Source organism: Corylus avellana, chromosome 7 (genome assembly GCF_965113065.1).
Source record: "Corylus avellana chromosome 7, dhCorAvel1.hap1.2, whole genome shotgun sequence".
Classification (NCBI taxonomy): Eukaryota; Viridiplantae; Streptophyta; class Magnoliopsida; order Fagales; family Betulaceae; genus Corylus; species Corylus avellana.
This window is the reverse complement of record NC_142496.1, coordinates 14,714,982-14,733,312: the sequence shown is the minus strand read 5'-3', so window position 1 is coordinate 14,733,312 and position 18,331 is coordinate 14,714,982. Positions and strand designations below refer to the sequence as shown.

General features: G+C 35.3%; 2 protein-coding genes across 2 annotated transcripts; one reads left to right on the top strand and one right to left on the bottom strand.

The window, feature by feature from the left end:
• Nucleotides 1-4,430: 4,430 nt before the first annotated feature.
• LOC132183858 (uncharacterized) lies at nt 4,431-14,293 on the top strand. The gene is made up of 8 exons (XM_059597315.2): nt 4,431-4,749; nt 5,538-5,640; nt 5,748-5,813; nt 6,500-6,727; nt 6,820-6,916; nt 10,366-10,499; nt 11,069-11,122; nt 13,313-14,293. Exons 1-6 carry the CDS (start codon nt 4,521-4,523, stop codon nt 10,486-10,488), a joined length of 846 nt encoding a protein of 281 aa, XP_059453298.1. The 5' UTR covers nt 4,431-4,520; the 3' UTR covers nt 10,489-10,499; nt 11,069-11,122; nt 13,313-14,293.
• A 495-nt stretch (nt 14,294-14,788) lies between these two features.
• LOC132185874 (DNA glycosylase superfamily protein) lies at nt 14,789-17,057 on the bottom strand. Its single transcript, XM_059599677.2, has 5 exons — nt 16,339-17,057; nt 16,178-16,235; nt 15,897-15,980; nt 15,683-15,818; nt 14,789-15,263 (listed from the first exon to the last, which is right to left on the bottom strand). The coding sequence occupies exons 1-5, from the start codon at nt 16,967-16,969 to the stop codon at nt 14,973-14,975; spliced, it is 1,200 nt and encodes a 399-aa protein (XP_059455660.2). The 5' UTR covers nt 16,970-17,057; the 3' UTR covers nt 14,789-14,972.
• Nucleotides 17,058-18,331: the final 1,274 nt, after the last annotated feature.

Genomic DNA, 18,331 nt, shown 5'->3' with positions numbered 1-18,331 from the left:
ATTTCTTAAACATATGAAAGGCATATGCATTTTTAGTAACATTAAAAAGTTAGAAAAAAATTATTTTCAAAAAATCACGTATTTTCATATGCATGATATTAAAAAAAATATGTACTTCTCATATGCTAATGAGTACATGACAATTTTATATATTAGATTGAAAGAAGTGTTTCCAACCCAATTTTAAAGAAAAAAGTGTCTAAAATAAAACTCCGTCAACAAACTAAAAACACCTACCCTAATCAAATAATAACGGATACAAAGGCATCTTTCTTTTAAAATGCCCTCAGTTCATAAGCCATCTCGAAAGATTATTCCATTGATGGCGACCACCGCCCACCACATGACGTTGGTGGAACTTGGATACACTACAAGAAATCTACTCATCAGGGGCGACTTCGTAGTCGACGTTAATGCTCGTATAGTAGCGTCGACTCTCAACAGTTGACGCTAATGGTTAACTATTAGCGTTCACATTTAAGTGGACGCTAATAGTTGACCCAAAAGATAAGTATTATCATCCGCTTTACAGTGGACGCTAATACGTCAACGCTAACATACTAGCGGGAATTATACCATAGGCGGGAAAATTATTAGCAGCGACAATATAACTATTAGCGTCCATTTTTAGTGGACGCTGATGGTTTAGCATCAGCGTCCACTAATAGTGGACGTTAATAGTCATATATATAAATTAATTAATTAATTAATTGTCCTTAACAGCGTTCACTTTCAAAGTGGACGCTGATGATAGAGCATTAGTGTCCACAAAGTTGATGCTAAAGCTCTTATAAAAAAATAAAAAGCAAATTAAACTAAAAGGTCCTAGTGGACGCTAAAGACATATCATTAGCGTCCACTCTGAGAATGGATGCTAATAATTGCGCATTAGCGTCCACTAAATGGTCTTGCAAAAAAATTAAAAAATAAAAAGCAAATTAAACTAAAAGGTCAACAGCGTCCACTAGGAGTGGACGCTGAAGACATCATTAGTGTCCACTCTCAGAGTGGACGCTAATACTTGCGCATTAGAGTGGACGCTAATGGTCTTGCAAAAAAATAAAAAGCAAATTAAACTAAAAGGTCAACAACGTCCACTAGGAGTGGACGCTAAAGACATATCATTAGCGTCCACTCTGCTAATAATTGCGCATTAGTGTCCACTGACACTAATGATCTTGCAAAAAAATAAAAAATAAATAAAAAGCAAATTAAACTAAAAGGTCAACAACGTCCACTAGGAGTGGACGCTGAAGACATATCATTAGCGTCTACTAATGATTGCGCATTAGCGTCCACTTGGTCTTGCAAAAAAATAAAAAAATAAAAAGCAAATTAAACTAAAAGGTCAACAGCGTCCACTAGCAGTGGACGCTGAAGACATATCATCAGAGTGGACGCTAATAATTGCGCATTAGCGTCCACTATGGTCTTACAAAAAAATAAAAAAATAAGAAGTAAATTAAACTAAAAGGTCAGCAACGTCCACTGAAGATATGTCATTAGCGTCCACTCTCAAATAAGTGAGCATTAGCGTCCACTTTTCTTATAAAAAATAAATAAATAAAAAGCAAATTAAACTAAAAGGTTAACAGCGTTCACTAGGAGAGGACGCTGATGACATATCATTAGTGTCCACTCTAAGAGTGGACGCTAATAATTGAGCATTTAGCGTCCACTTAATGGTCTTGTAAAAAAATAAAAAAATAAAAAGCAAATTAAACTAAAAGGTCAACAGCGTCCATTAGGAGTGGACGTTGAAGATATATCATTAGTGTCCACTATGATTGTGGACGCTAATGGTCTTGTTAAAAAAAAAAAAAAAAAAATTAAAACTACATGATTAACAGCGTCCACAATGATAATATATCAATAGCGTCCACTCATAAAGTGGACGCTGAAGACATATTATTAGCGTCCAATTTAGTGGACACTAATGATCTTGTAAAAAATAAAAAAAATAATAATTAAAAAAAAATATTAAAACTACAAGATTAACAGGGTCCACATTTAGTGGACGCTGATGATATATCAATAGTGTCCACTTTTATGGTGGACGCTGAAGAGGTGGTATTAGCGTCCACTTTAGTAGACGCTAATACTCTTGTAGAAAAATTAAAAAAATAAATAAAAAACAAATAAAAGTTGAAGATTATGGGTTTAATTGAACATCTAAAAATGATAAAATGTTTTTTATACCCTCAAAACTTTTAGAAAATTATAAATTTTATCTTAATTTGAAATTAAAATTAATTTTAAAAAAAGAAAAAAAAATCAATTTATTGTAGTCACGCAACAAACTTGACACAAATTGAAGATTCGATTTAACATCCGATCGATCCTAGTGAATTAGTTCGATTGATCATGATAAGATAAAATGATTGATCAAACTTGATACAAATTGAAGGTTTGATCGAACATCCGATCGATCCTAATGAATTAGTTTGATTGATCGCGATAGGATCAAGTAACGATCAAAATTGAAACAATTGAAATTAAAGGTTCGTTCAAACATCCGTTTGATCTTAGTGCATTTGTTCAATCGATCATGATAGGATCAAATAATCGATCAAACTTGAAACATTTGAAATTGAAGGTTTGATCGAATATCCGATCAATCGTAATGAATTAGTTTGATTGATCGTGATAAGATCAAATGATTGAAACAATTGAAATTGAATGTTTTATCAGACATCTGATTGGTCTTAGCTAGTGCATTCGTTCGATTGATCGTGATAGGATCAAATGATCGAACAAACTTCAAACAAATTAAATGTTTGATCGAACATTGAATTGAACTCTAAGCATTTTATATTATATTAGTGCATTAGTTAAATTGATCGGGATACAATCAATAGAACTTGACATGATTGAAGGTTCAATCGAACATCTGATAAAATCAATTTCGATCGATACTATACTAGGACATATTAGTATGATCGATCGTAATGCGATCAAATGATCTATTAAATTCTTTGGATTTTGTATTATCTTTATATATTAGTTATATCAATAGTGACAAGTTCAAGAATATTTCTCCCATCGAACATTGAATTTGATGCAATATCCCCCTCCATTTGGGTTTGGCGTTAAACTGTTAAATTACAACATATCTTAAAAATTTAAGCTAATAATTAATTATAAGATAAATATCACCTTAATGATCTTTTATACTAAAAATGTATTAACTTTAAATTTGTAGTTAATATTTTAATAATAAAAACATATTTAATATTTCACTCATCGAACATATAATTTGACGCAATATCTCCTTCCATTAGGATTTGGCATTAAAATGTGAAATATATATTATCTTAAAATGTTCAATTATTAATTAATTATAAGATAAATATCACGTCAATTATCTTTTACCCTTAATTTTAATTAACATTATTTTAAAAAAATTAAAATAACTTTTTTTTTTTAATTTTTAATTTTTGAAGAATTAAAAAAAAAAAAAAAAATTCAAGGTGACCCAATATTGGGTCACCCGTGACCCACCTGGGTCCCAAGGTGATCCAGCATGAGTCATAAGGTGACCCAAAGCTGGGTCACCCGTTTATTATTTTGGCGCTGGCGGCACAAAACATTTTGGCGCTGACTGAAATATTAGGGGTGTCAACCCGGTCCGGTTTCCTGGTTTTTGGCCAAAATCGGAACCGGAACCGGGGTACCCCGGTTCTCGGTTTTGGGAAACCGGAACCGGAACCGGGACCCCAGTTAACCGTGGTCCCGGTTCCCAGCCGGTTCCGGTTTTACCCGGTCCGGTGACCGGTTTTTGAAAAAAATTAGTGTTTGAGGCTTATTTTAGGTATTGGGCCTAAAATAAGTCCATTATTTTTTTCATAAGTTAGCTCATTTAAAAAAAAAGCTATTAATCTTTTTGTCTAAATTAAATAGGCTTTATTGTGATTGTTCCAAATAATTAAAAAATAAACCTAAAAAAGCCTAAAAATCCTACAAAATCAATGTTTTTGCCTATATGAGCCTTAGAAATAAAAATTCAAATTTTTTAAAATACCCTAAAAATCATTTTAAAACCTTCAAATCCGGAAAAGTGAGAAACCTAATTGCTTAAGGTCCTAAACGCTGCGTAAAAGACTAAAAGAATTAAAAAAAAAATATATATATTATTTAATAAAATAAGACCCGGTTCCGGTTTTCCCAGGTGCCAAAAACCGAGACCGGAACTGGGGTCCTGGATTTTTTTTTTTGGCAACCGAAACCGGAACCGGTCCCCGGTTTCCCGGTCCCGGTTCCGGTTTCCCGGTTATTTTGGACACCCAGAAATATTTTTGGCGCTGCCTTAATTTCCTTTTCCTTGTAAAGTCCCTCTTTCCCCTATTCTACTTCGTCTCAACGGATAGAATTTTCCCTGTTCTTCGTCTCTCACCTTTCCCTCTTCTTCATCTCTCACGTTTCCCTCTAATCAATCAGCGCTCACGTTGGGTCTCTTCATCTTCTTCTTCCATCTCTCACGTTCTCCCTCTGATCTGCTCTGCAACCCGTGGGAGGACTTCATGGACGCCGAGGACTACTTGAACGATGAGGATAGGTTCAATGTAACCAATAGGCTGGTGTTGCTCTTCCCGAAGATCGATAGGGACCCGACTGATGGGTTCGTGACCGAGCAGGCCGACAGGGAAGTGATGCATAGGACGCAGAGGGAGATGGACACTTACGATAAGAACAAAGATGGGTTTGTTTCTTTTGCCGAATATGACCCCCCAAGTTGGGTTCAGAATGCGGGTCAGTGAACACCTTTGCTTTCTGTAGATTTTTCCTTTTGTTCTTTTGTTTGATGGATGTTTGGATAATGGTTAATTTATACACTTTGCTTGTGGAATTTTTTGGGGTGGTTATATGTTTTTAAATATGCTCGATTTTAGCATATGTTGTGGAATTTACGGTATATTTTTCTTTTTCTTTTTCCTCAGTTTTCTAGACATTGGATATTTTTGTGATACCTGATATATTTCTGTTCTGATTTCACTATTATTGTTCGGTAATATCATTGTAGTCCAGTGAATTGATGGAGATATGATGTTTTCAGGGAGAGAGTGTCTATCCTTCTTTGGTGGATGTGTTTTTTCCTTTTGCCTTTCTTTGTGAGTGAAGTTTCACTGATCTGGCTATACCTCTCATGGTTCATTTGACTTTAGAATCACTTGACTTAATGAAAATTCATTAGATTTTTTAATTTTATCTTAATTTGGTTTCTTAAATTGGATCATAAGATTTCCAACATTATAAGCTGGCATCTTAATTTTTATGCTTCCTCTTTACCCCATTTCATGATGTAAAGCGTCTCTTTTGTTTCCCTTACCATGTAACTATTCTTTTTATGAGGTTTCATATTTTTCAATTCTAGGGGATGACCCAGATAATGGCCTTCCTTACCATTAGGATCGTCTACAGTGAAATGTTGCCATCAATTTGCTCTTTTTAGGGCCATATCTTATGTCTTTTCATAGGCCATCATGGCCTCATTTCTATTTGAGTTTGTCTCAGATTGTGATTTCTATTTATCTTAACAGATAATTCTTCTTTTGGCTATGATATGGGCTGGTGGAAAGAGGAGCATTTCAATGCATCAGATGCAGATGGAGACAGTCTCTTAAATTTAACCGAGTTCAACGAGTGAGCTTCTACTGTCTAGCAAGTTTCTTTTATTGCAAAATAGCTTCTTTATGTTTTTCCAATTGAATCTAATACTGTTCCTCAACTCTTCTATTCTTGACTTCTAGCTTTATGCACCCAGCTGATACCAAAAACCCAAAGCTACTTCATTGGTTGTGCAAGGAGGAAGTTAGGTGAGATGAGTTTCATCAAGCTCTCTTCTCTGGCAGTTATTAAGTGTTGCATCCTTTTTAACCCCGTGTATTTGATAAAATCATTTTAATCATACGTTTCATTCAAGTTTGTAGTTGTACATTCTTGCCATGTGGTGAGCTACAGAGCATTGACCAACCTATTAGATCATTCCCGAAGGGCATGAAACAAATTTCTTATAGTGAAAAACTTTAGATTATCAATTGAATTAGTAGGTCTCAATCTGCTCCTCCCGATCTAGATTCCCCTTCTCTTATATCATATTCTAAATATTAAATTATTTAATCTAGAATTTTTGAGTTTCTATATCACTTTCATTATTACGACAGGCCTCTTTCTTCAGTTCTCAATTCAATCTGTTTAATATGGACCTAATTATCTACGTATTGTGGTTTAGACCATCTAGGTATCTGAGGTGGGAATTCTTTGTTGTTGGGACTTGGCCTTTTAGTTTCTAGCTACAAGTGCATGAAGTTCGTTGCTACTAACTATATTCAAAGTCATTTATTGCCCATATTGAGGATATGTAACTGCTTGTTACCGAGGAAATTCTTTTATCTTGTTTTGATCAACGACTTTTTTCTGTTAAATCTATTCTCTTGCTATATTGCTTCACTTTTCCTTCAATTAGTTACATCTTTAATGGAGCTTTTGATTTTTTTGGAAGTCATTGCTTTTGCTTGGCCAATTGTTTACTTTGCCTTTTTCCATCTTTGGGGAAAGAGATACAGACAAAGATGGGTGGGAAGGTTAATTTCAAAGAATTTTTTCATGGGCTATTTGACATGGTGAGAAGTTATAATGAAGAAGTTCACAATTCTTCACATGAACATGATGATTCGATGGAGGCCCCTGCTAGAAAATTGTTTGCTGAGCTTGATAAAGATGGAGATGGGTACTCATCAAGATACATTTCTCATATGAATATTGATCTGTGAATGATGTATACTATTAATTAATTACTTGCATTGTACTTTTCTTTCACAGATACTTGTCTGATGTAGAACTACTACCTGTAATTGGAAAACTTCAGCCATCAGAGCGATACTATGCAAAACAGCAAGCAGACTACATCATATCACAGGTATTTTTTTGGCTGAAAACTGATTTCTTATTTAATTTATGATAAATGTGTTTATTTGTACTTCCTGTATCATTTGATGTGCAGATATGAGTTATCTAAGCTCTAAATATAATTTGCAGCCACTTACGTGGAAGGTGGATCTTTACTATGCAGTAGAGTGTTTTGCATATGTACTAACATGACTACATGAATAAATCTTTTGATGGTGACGGGCCTGTTAAATGATAAGTGATTAAATGTGTTATAAACAATCTAGAGACTTGTTTTGCATCTTCAGTGATCTTTGATTTGGTTCTCTCATATCACGTAAATTAACTTTTAGGACTTAAGAGAGAAGCTTATACTAAGCTTAATTTAAAATGTGCTGTTAAGATCCCTGTTTCTTAGATGAGCAGAAGAACTTGTCATTCAAATAGATTTCTTACTCTTGTTTCATCTGACGTGGTAAAAGTTTACAATTACTAACCTATATCAAGCTATGCATCGGTACCCTTCCCATAGGAAGAGCTCGAATTAGAAACATAAGGATACAATAATTCCATAAACTCAAAATCAAAGTAAACCTAATGTCTCACAACAATTAAAAACTTAATTCATTGTATTACTGTTATTACAACTCATCACAGATCCTTACAGTAGACAACTTAAGAAAGCCGAAAATCGTTGTAGTAAATTGGTGCTGCATGCGTAAGAAGAGTGGGAAAACCATTAACCACCTCTTACTCCATTGTGAGGTAGCTAGTGCCCTATGGTACTTTTTTTGGTGAGAGATCTCCTCCCTTGTTGAAGAAAGAAGTTTGGTAATTCTCAAAGTGAAGCTATGTAGAAGATTCCACTTTGTTTTGATGTGGTGCATTTGGAGAGAAAGAAATGTCCAGAGCTTTGAAGTCAATGAGAGGATGGTGGTGGATCTAAAGACCTTTTTCCATACCCTTTTCAGTGGAGAAATGCCTATGATTGCTTTCATAGTTCTAGTTTGAGTATGCCCCTCAAGGGGTTGGCTCAATGGTTGGATAGCCTGAGACTTTGAGTATGCTTCTCAAGGTCTTAAGTTCGAAACCCACTAAGTACAAATTGCTTCTTGGGGCCATCGGACTGGGGTTCGCCTCTTGAATTAACTGAGGTGCACTTGCGGAAAAATCCTTGCCGGGGGCCTGTGTACCACGGGATTAGTTGAAGCGAAGCTCTGGATATCCAGTGCCAAATAAAAAATGATTGCTTTCATAGTTCTAGTTTTCATGACCCTTTTTTTTTCTTGCTAGGTTCTTCTCTTGTATACTTTCTGTGTACTAGGGTGTGCCCTTTGGTTTTTAATTAACTCCATTTACTTATCAAAGTAAAAATATATATAAAAATAAAAAATAAAAATTCTACCTGTTTTGGATTCGGCTGCTAGGGAGATTGTTTTTAGGCTTCTTAGGCCTTAGCTTGAAGATAGAGAGAGCTGAGTTATTTTAAGCTCACGTGGGGTGTATTTTGAGGCTGTAAACTGATGGCTGAAACAATGTTTTTGAGCTAGGGTTGCAAGAAAATTTCCGAAGCTGAAAACAGGCGGGTGTTTGGGATGAAGTTAGGGTTTGAATTAGATTAAAATCTGGAGGCTGATTAGGTTTTCAACTTGGTAAAAATATGGAGGCCGATTAGGGTCTGTTTTAAAAAGTAAGCTCTCCTTTGTGGAGAAAAATACAGCTGGCCAGATTCTGTTAGGTTTTAGACTTAACAATTATGAACTTTTTTGTCCTTTATAAGTCCTTTTTCAGCCCTCTAACATACCCCTTTATCAAACCCACGAAATTAAAAGAGAAAATTAAGCAAACAACTACCACACAGCAAATTAATAAATAAATAAATCTGCAACAATATGATAAAATTTCCCTAGGGGATCTAGGTGATAGCCAATCTGTTAGCTGAAGGTATCATATTGTACATAAATATACTAATTAGGTGTTGTTGTGAATGAGGTTGATAAGAGGAGACATTGCAGCCTTGCAGATTTAGTTTCTATTTTATGGAACTTTACTCCATTTAATGGTATTCTCACTATATGTTATTAATATCGACAAGATGGCCTTAGGGAGTAGATGGTCTTATTGACTGAAGTGGGGACTAAATTCTTAAAATTAAGTTGGATCTAAAGTGATTTAAAAGCCTTTTATATGAGTGTCTATATTTTATTTTTTAAGGCTCCCACTTTATGTACACTTGGTTGTATTTTCGTGTATACTTTTTACTTTTTTTTATATGGCCATGAGGTTTTTGTTTTTGTTTAGTAATGAGTCTAATGACTCTCTGCCTATTATTATTGCTTCAAGTATGATATTTTGGGATGAGAAATGATAGGGCCCTTAGTGACATACTTATCTACTCAGCTGAGATTGGTCGAGTAATCGTCTCTCTAGACATTTTTATGCTTTGAGAAATAGATTTTTTTTTTTTTTGTTAATAAGTAAAACAAGTTCATTAAAAAGCACAAGAGACGCAACTCAAATACACATGAAGTATACATGAAAATTCACTAGATTTCTAATCATCTATATAATCTTAAGCTTAAGATCTAGCTCCTCTTGTCCATGATTCTGTAACTTATGTTCTGGACTTATCTTGTATTATCTCTTGGCAGTGTAGTAAAGATAGGTATTGGCAGGTTAAGTACGGATAATGCATTAGAATAACTCATCTAATTTTCTTCTCTGAAGTATCTGGGCCTGAATTACTTATCAAAAGCAGAGATCATCTAGGTCTTGAGCTCCTCATCTTCCAGAGCTTATTGGCTGCTGAATTACTTATCAAAAGCACAGATCATCTAGGTCTTAAGGTCCTTATCTCCCAGAGCATATTGGCTATTATGCTGAAATTTGCATAATGAGTTTGCCAGCAGTTGATAGAATAAAGTATGCTGGAGGGAGTTCATAGAAGTCTGCATGTTGTGCAGGGTATTGGGAATCTCTTGATCTCATGGGTTCTAGGAGATAAATCGGTATGCTAAAGTAGACAGCTGGTCTCCCAAGGACCTTTAGGGGTAGCATTCTTTTTCTACCAAGTTCAGAGAACTCACAAGCTGATTTCCCAGCTAAGAGGGGAGCTCTGATTTGGGAACATTATTGTAGTTGCTCAATTAGTATGTTCTCGTTTAAAATTCAGACCATTTTAGTTGTGATCGATTATGCCTTGTGATCCTGTTAGGGTTTGGCGATTTCATTTTATCTTTTCCTCTCAATATATTCTTTTGTAAAAAAAAAAAAAAAATCCCATAAGTGCTAGTTGTGTATAAACTTACTTTCCCAGAATTTTATGTTCAAAGTTGAATTTGTGATCAATATTAGTTGACTTTGTAGTGAAACATACCGGTTAGGACAATTCAGAGATGGTGACAAGTATTATATGAATTCCATGAAATAAGAAATTTTCAATTAAGTTAGATGGCTTATCTGGTGAGTTGATTATTGCAGGCAGATGGTGATAAAGATGGACGTCTAACCTTGACAGAGATGATTGATTACCCGTATGTAATTTACAGTGCTATATTCAATGAGGACAATGAGGATGATGAGTACCATGATGAATTCCGTTAATTTTATGCTAGGTGAGGGAGGGGGAACAAACCTTACCATTTTGTTTCTCATCCTTGTTTATATATCTATATATATCATATCCTACTTGCTTCCTAAACGATACAGAGGTTTTTATGGTAAGTTAATGTATGATGGTAAGTTTGGCATCAGCATAGTTGGCTTCTCCTGTATTTTAGATTGTCTTCATTTAGTTCAAGAAGTTGAACTTAATTTATTGTCTGTGATGTTAATAGCATCTTGGTGTGAATAATATGTATAGAATTTTCACGTTTTCATTAATTTCTCTATTTATATCCATATCTTTATTTAATCCCATCTAATCTTATCATGCTTCTATTTGTATTGATGGAACTCTTTGCTAGACTACTGCATGAGAGATAAATTTACTGACCTATTTTCAGCTTAGGGGTTCAGCTGTTTTAGGTGTACGTATCTGCCTTCTTGTTCCTTGTTCTCTTGTTCAGAGTTTATTTCTTTTGTTACTGTCTATTTGGTTTATTTGATTTGTCTACCGCTATCAAATTGTGGATGCTGCAAGCTCATGTGATACAAATGCTGCCATATTTTTTTGAATCGACAGTTGGAACAATTTAAGAGACAACTGATGCTGTCCCTGAACGATGATAATTCATCAGTAAGATTTCCTAACTTATCAATCTTGGTTATTCATACTTTCCATGATTTAAGTTTTTGTTCCTTCTCAACATGGACATTTTGTGTGATTTATAAGGATCTATGTATTGATCATTGAACGTTTTTTCCTAGGACGCTAATTAGTTGGTGTTTTGAGCATGTTCTTTTGGACATTGTGAATTGTAATAATGTTCATATTTTTCTTATCGGTAGACTGAATTTTTGTATTTGTAATCATTTCACTTTAGATTTTTCAATTTGATAAGCAATATGCATGGCTAGAAACTTTTGGTTGCCTTTTTGGTATTTTTTTGTCATGACTTTTTTATTGTTTCTTTTCATTAGGATCATTTATATATCTTTTGAATATGACCTCATCTTTTAAAATTGCTTTCTTTTTTTTTTTTTTCTTTCTTTTTTTTTTTTAAAATAATAATAATAATAATAATGTTTTATTTTTTTTAGAATGTCAAACCCAAAGTGGACGCTAATAATACAACCATGAGCGTCCACTTTAGTTTGGACGCTGATGGTTATTTTTTTAATTTTTTTTGGATCATTAGCATCCACTTTAATGGACGCTAATAGTTTACCATCAGCGTCCACTTCAGTTTGGACGTTGATGGTTGATTTTTTTTAATTTTTTTTGGAATCATTAGTGGACGCTAATGGCTCACCATCAGCGTCTATTCCAATTTGGACGTTGATGGTTGATTTTTTTTTTTTTTTTTTTTTTTTTTTTTTTTTAGCATTAGGGTCCACTTTAGTCGACGCTAATAGTTCACCATCAGCGTCCACTCTTCTTTGGACGCTGATGGTTGATTTTTTTTTTTTTTTTTTATGACTATTAGCGTCCACTTGGTTAGCTATTAGTGTCCACTCCATGTGGACGCCAATAGTCCACCATTAGCGTCCACTCTGATAGTGGAGCACTAGCGTCAACTTTACCTTCCGCTGACTCCAGTTTCAGCGACAAAAATCTATAACTTTTAGCGTCGACAATGTGGATGTTAAAAGTGATTATTAGCGGACGTTGATAATCACAAAGTTAATCATTAGAGTCGGACGATTAGCGTCCAACCCATTAGCGTTCAAAAGTCGACGATGTTGTCAACAACGTCCACTTTAGGACTTTTAGCGTCCAAATAATGTTGCCCCTAAAGACCTAATTTCATGTAGTGATAGCCACTATGATCTATTTGCTTTCAACTTTTCTTTGGGTAAGGGTTTGGAATAATGCCACGTACACCCACCCACGCACGTACGTACGTAGCAGCTCCTCCGCTTGATAATTTCATCTCAAGAGTCGGACATCCCATGTGATTGTAAGCAACACTTACATAATTCTAATCCATATATATATATAACAACTCAAATTCGTAATATTCAATCCACTTCTGTTGTTGTTAATCTTTTGTATTTTTCCTTATATATTATGACCCACATGATTCTTGTTTCCAAGACTAAGAGGCTTCCATTTGAATTATTCAAATATGATTTTAAACCCTTCTCTCTCTCTCTCTCCAATGCATGATTAAGATTTTTGTGTGATTTGTTGGGTGATAAAAGTTCGGAAAAATTTCAGAGAACTTTATTTAACTTTCATTAGTTTTAAAATTACTTCTTCGATGTTTAAAAACTTTTAATTTAAGGTATTAAACTTTCAATTTTTTGTAACGTTCCGTTAAATATTTTCAAAATACGTACCCATGTTTTCTTCTATAAAAAAAAAAAAATACAAAATACAAAATTGCAAAAATTAGGCATTGGTCACAATTTAACAGAATTTGCAAAAATACTTGCACTTGAATCTATGCAATTATTTCATTTGCATAAAAAAAAATATGGGTATTTTGAGAATTTTAAAAATACTTAACGGAAAATCTTAATGGAGGTAAGACATTGCAAAAAATTAAAAATTCGATATCTTAAATTAAGAATTTTTAAACTTCAAAAAAATAATTTCAAAACGTTTAAAAGTTTAAGGGGGTTTTCTTAAGTTCTCCCTAGAAGTTTTGCACCAAAAATCAGCAAAAATTGAAATGATGTATTATAGACCTCAATATATATATATATATATATATATATAGCGCCAATAGCATTGGTTAAGAGGGTGCCCGCTGGCTACATCATATATAGTAGGCCAAGTTTCTTACCAGAAATATAATTCCACGTTCATATATATATGTAGGAAGGTTCGAGAGAAAGAGATGGTGATAGTAGGAATCATGTGAAATGGGTGCAGAAAAGAAATGGGTGCAGAAAATGTGACACAATAACTAAATTATTCCTATACAAATCCAGATGAGGCCTTGTGTTGAGTCATTTTCATGGAGCTTCAAGAATGTGCCACGCAGATGTGTCTGACACGTCTACATGGGTGCAGATGTGTCTGACACATGATCTTCATGGAGCTTCAAGAATGTGCAAAGTGATGTGTCAGAAAACAAAAAGAAGATGAGTATTAATTTAGTTTTTGGGAATGAGAATTCGCACACGGCCAGATTGGAGGCCACTGCTGGCTAATACATTAGTTGTCTTGTATAGGATAGAATCAAATGAATACAACGTTGTTCTACGTACAGTGACGTAATGTTGAAGATCCGAGTGCAATTTCTCTCTTATATTGTACCTGTGTGCGTGCTAGCCATTAAGAGCATCCCAAAAGTTTTTAGTTATTTTGCATTTCTCATGAGTTGGTAAACAATATCAAACTACTACATAGCTGTGATTATTCGGCAAAATCGGAACCTATTCTTGCAGAGAGAGTTGAACAGAATCGACACATACGGCAAAATCAATGGACGCGAGAATCAAATCAGCATGGTGTGAATGAGAAGATCAGTGATGTCCATAGTTTTAAGGTGGAAACCTCGTCATGATCATACTCGACGGGTTGGTTTTTAGTGTTTTCATCTCTATTTTATATATAGTTTTTTATTTTGTTAATGTGTTAAATTTTTATTAAGGACAGTAAAAGTAATGTTTTACGGCCTCTCCGAATGCTAGGGGCTCTCAACATGAAAATCTTATATTTTCGAAAATCCTTCAAAATCCTTATGATTTGTAATCGTGAGCTTAGTCATATTTTTCGAAAATTAGATTTTCAAACATCACATTTGTAAGGATGTAAATACCTAAAGAAATATGAAATTGGTACATTAATTTGCTTTGCATTCCTTTCCGCTATGGGTGATGCCTAAAAATGGAAGTAAGAGATACGATACTTAAATCTTTTCAAGTTAACATATCTCAAAAAGTATATATTAGTAAGCAAACAGTACACAAGCACATGACAAAGGTATCAAATAATAGCACTCATAAAACCCACACCAAACCCAAGATACATTAGCTATAATATTCCCCCTCCCCCTCCCTTCCCAAATCCAAAAGGTTAGAAATTAAAGTACAACTCAATAAAATACAAAGCAAAGAGAGCAAGAAGGAAAGCAAGATGGATGGTCCTACTTTCCCTCTACAAGTACTATCCCACACAGGCTGTTAAAGGAAACCAAATAATGCGAAGTCTGATGGGTCACATGGAATAAAAAGCAGCCTGACACCCACACATGCCATTGCTTCCCATTCTCACATGCACATGCTGCCTGTCTGCTACACCCTCCCCACCTTTGTACACCCTAATAATAATCAATCTCATCTAGCCATCTACTTCAAACACACACACTCATTGTCATTAAAAAATTTCACAGCTTCCATCTCACAAGTCACATCTCCTATAACATTATTCTACACAACTATTAAAGGTAAAATAAAGTCAGCAAACTATGCTCAAAATTTGAGCACTTTTTTTGGGGTTATGTTTTTCGTTATTCTTTCATGTCAACTTGAGTCTATAGAGCCGCTGGCATGGCGGTTTGACGCCGGGCTGCCATTAGGGAGCATTGTAGGTGCCTGTGGCAGACAATCAAGTGGTCGTTGGTGAGGCCGGCAGCCTGCATAAACGAATGAACCACCGTCGGTCCGACGAACCTTAAACCCCTCCTGACCATGTCTTTGCTAATTGTCTCTGATTTTGATGTCTTCACAGGGACTTTGTGTCCCATCTTGTATTGTGTTGAGATTGGCTTGTGATTCACAAAGCCCCAGATGTATTTGTCAAATGATCCGAACTCCCTCTTAATCTGTAATCCCACAATTCGCATGACAACAAAACATTTAGCAACCTCAAAGATTATATATAAGACGACAAATATTGTTTTATCATTTTGTATAATGAATTTACAGTCCATGTGGGGCCTGTTGTGTTAAAATCAGCACAGTTGGAACTTGCTTGTCAACTAAGTTATTCCCAGAGGATTGGAAGAGAAAAGCTAACAAGTTGTTGACAATCGAGTTATGTGTTGTAGAATTTGTGCTTTCCAACTTGAAAGTTTAACTTAAAATCAAATTAGGCAAAATTGATCATAAAAAGAAGGAACAGAGAGATAGGAAAAGGTGATCATAAAGGACAAACAGTTTGTGAGGTTGGATGCTTTTCTTATTTTTCTTTTTTCTTTTTTCATTTTTGCTAGAATGAGATATAGATGATGCTTTTAATTACCTCCAAAATTCGGTTAGAGTTGTCCACAACGCCCCTAACTCGGCTTATGTCAATGCCATGTTCTGAACCAATTGACATCATTTGTTTATCAGTTAAGGTGGCAACAGTTTCTGCATCAAATCCTGAAAATGCTTTCCTGGAAATGAAAATTTTCGTATAAGTTAATCTCATGAGAGAATAGTGTTTGTTAATTAGCTGGAAAAGCAAAACCCACCTGAAATCTTCCCGTTTCTTCAAGATGGAGAGCCAACCTGAGCCAACCTGAGCACCACTCAAGACCAACAATTCAAACAACATCCTACAAGGAAGATAAGATATAAGTCATGAATTCGACCCACTTTACAATTTACCAAGTTAAATATTTCAATTGTTGAGCCGATTAATTTATATATTTTTTTATCAATTTAAACTTTTGAGCCAATTAATTTATCATTCTTTTATTGATTTAAACTTTTGAGATAATTTATTTATAACAGGAGAAACAGAAAGGCTTACTTGTCATCATGGACAGGAACTCCCCATTCTTCATCATGGTAAGCAACATAGATGGGATCTAAGCATGAAAAAAAATACAAAAGACATTGATCAGCACAAACTCATTTCATGTTGGAAATAACATTAAAAACAACATTAGAGATGAAACATCTTTTACATACCTGAATTGGGTGTGATAAAGCTGCACCTCTTCTCTTCTTCAGCGGTCTTTGTTGTGATTTTACTTGAAGAATCAACGGGAACAACATTCTCAAACTTGGCGGACTTTGACCTTCCATAATGAACAATTCTCATCTTTCTCTGCGCTTGTTGCAGCGCCATATGCTCCCTCCTCACCGCGGCAATGCTGCCTGGCGCCTCAGTGATCAAAGACGAAGAGTAACTCAAGGACGCCTCCACAAGAGGGGAAACCCCACAAATCCCACCTCCATGATCGCCATAACTACCCTTGAAGCTTTTTGACTTCTTCCTATCCAAAGCCGGAGTCTTTGTGCTACTCTTCGGAATAACAATCTTCTCCGCACTCAAATTCAACCCACCATTGTCATTCCCTCGCTTTATCGCCGGCGGTCTTGGAGATTTCAACGACTTCGGAGAAATCGGCGGCGGCACCGGCAGTGGCGGAGGCGGAGGGGAAGATGTTGGGCACACTTTCTTCAGAGAATTACGGCGTTCAAGGCTCGGAACTCGGTTGGAAGTCGGTTGAAGGACGGGCCTGCCATTAATTCGAGCAACTGTGGGGGTTGGGATGACATCAATGCCAATGGTCACTGTGGTCTTAGAGCTGCACATTTTATGTGTTAGCAAGAAGACTTTTGAGAAATATTGGCACAAAGATGGAAGTAGAGGGAGGTGATGAGGGAGTGGAGATGTGGAGGATGTGGGGTTTTATAAAAAGGGGGGGGGGGGGGGGGGGGGGAGAGAGGTGGATAAAGGAGGCAAACTTGTAACATGGGGAGGTTGGGATGTGGCATACAACCTCTTTTGAGGGGCATTACTTTTTGTTAACTAGGCCACGAGGTGGGGGACTATCACACTCTTCTTATTTGGCCATTTGGCATTGTTGGCTTATTATTATTTAAGGGATACAATTTTTTATATTTTGCGTGTTTGGTTCGAGTTGTGTCGTGTTGTGTTGGTACTCCTTCAGTTTTAACTTGTAAAATTTTGTATTGGTTTGTATCGAATTTGTCAATTGTGTCAAGTTTTAAACCATATATGGGAATTATAATACATCTATTTAATTAAACATGTCAAATTCTTCAACTCTAATTTACAAAATTTTGTGATAGTTTGTGTCGGGTTCGCAGATTGTGTCAAAAATTATCAATTCTTATGTCTCATGTCAGGTTCGAGGTTCGAATCGTGTCAAAGCATGCGTATATAATAATAATAAAAAGATCCTCTCAATTTCAATTAAAATAGAGAGGAACAGATTAATCTTAAAAGAAGGGCAAAATTGTCCCAATTTTAATGTTGCAACAATGTTGCCTCACGTACTTGCACTAACAGGCTCTGCCCATTTTAGTTAAAATGGAGAAGATATGTTTTCGTGTATAAAAATATATACGTTAACTATAACTCAAGTCATTTAATTAAACGAGTTACGTCCTTTAATATTAGTCTAATAGATTTGTGTATCATTTATTTTAACTTTGTGAATCCTATTAAAAATTGGTAATTATTATTATTATTGTTATTATTGAGTAGAGAGAGACAATGAAGGCCCCAAGAGATAGCTCAATCGGTTAGAGACCATACCTTATGAAGCGAAAGTCACTAGTTCGAATCTTTCCTCCCCCTCTTGTGTGGACATGTAAAAAAAAAAAAAAAAAAGAAGAAGAGAGAGAGACAATGAAGGAAGATAGTTTAGGTGATTGGGTGGGTAGGAAACTGTGCTGAAATGCATGGGGTTTTTACTTGGAAACTCCCCAAGTTTCTGCTTTATTGCTGCTATGCCCTGGACATGTGCCCCTCTTTCCAAGGGTACAAGCTGGAGTGGTGGATAAAGAAGGCAACAGTGGAAGAAAAAGACCAATCATTGGTCTACTCTTTTTGGCTGGATGGAATCTCTCTCATCTGTCTCCCTCTCTCTCTCTCTATTAACATTAATTTCGACTTCTTGTGATGAGGGGGATATAACATGGAAGATAC

Excerpts from the sequence above, each read along its gene's own strand:
- LOC132183858 (XM_059597315.2), top strand. The coding sequence starts at position 4,521 with ATGGACGCCGAGGACTACTTGAACGATGAGGATAGGTTCAATGTAACC. Across the intron at positions 4,750-5,537 it reads AAGTTGGGTTCAGAATGCGG|ATAATTCTTCTTTTGGCTAT; the intron begins GTCAGTGAACAC and ends TTATCTTAACAG. Across the intron at positions 6,728-6,819 it reads CTTGATAAAGATGGAGATGG|ATACTTGTCTGATGTAGAAC; the intron begins GTACTCATCAAG and ends TTTCTTTCACAG.
- LOC132185874 (XM_059599677.2), bottom strand. The coding sequence starts at position 16,969 with ATGTGCAGCTCTAAGACCACAGTGACCATTGGCATTGATGTCATCCCA. Across the intron at positions 15,981-16,177 it reads GTTCCTGTCCATGATGACAA|GATGTTGTTTGAATTGTTGG; the intron begins GTAAGCCTTTCT and ends TCTTCCTTGTAG. Across the intron at positions 15,819-15,896 it reads AAGAAACGGGAAGATTTCAG|GAAAGCATTTTCAGGATTTG; the intron begins GTGGGTTTTGCT and ends TTTCATTTCCAG.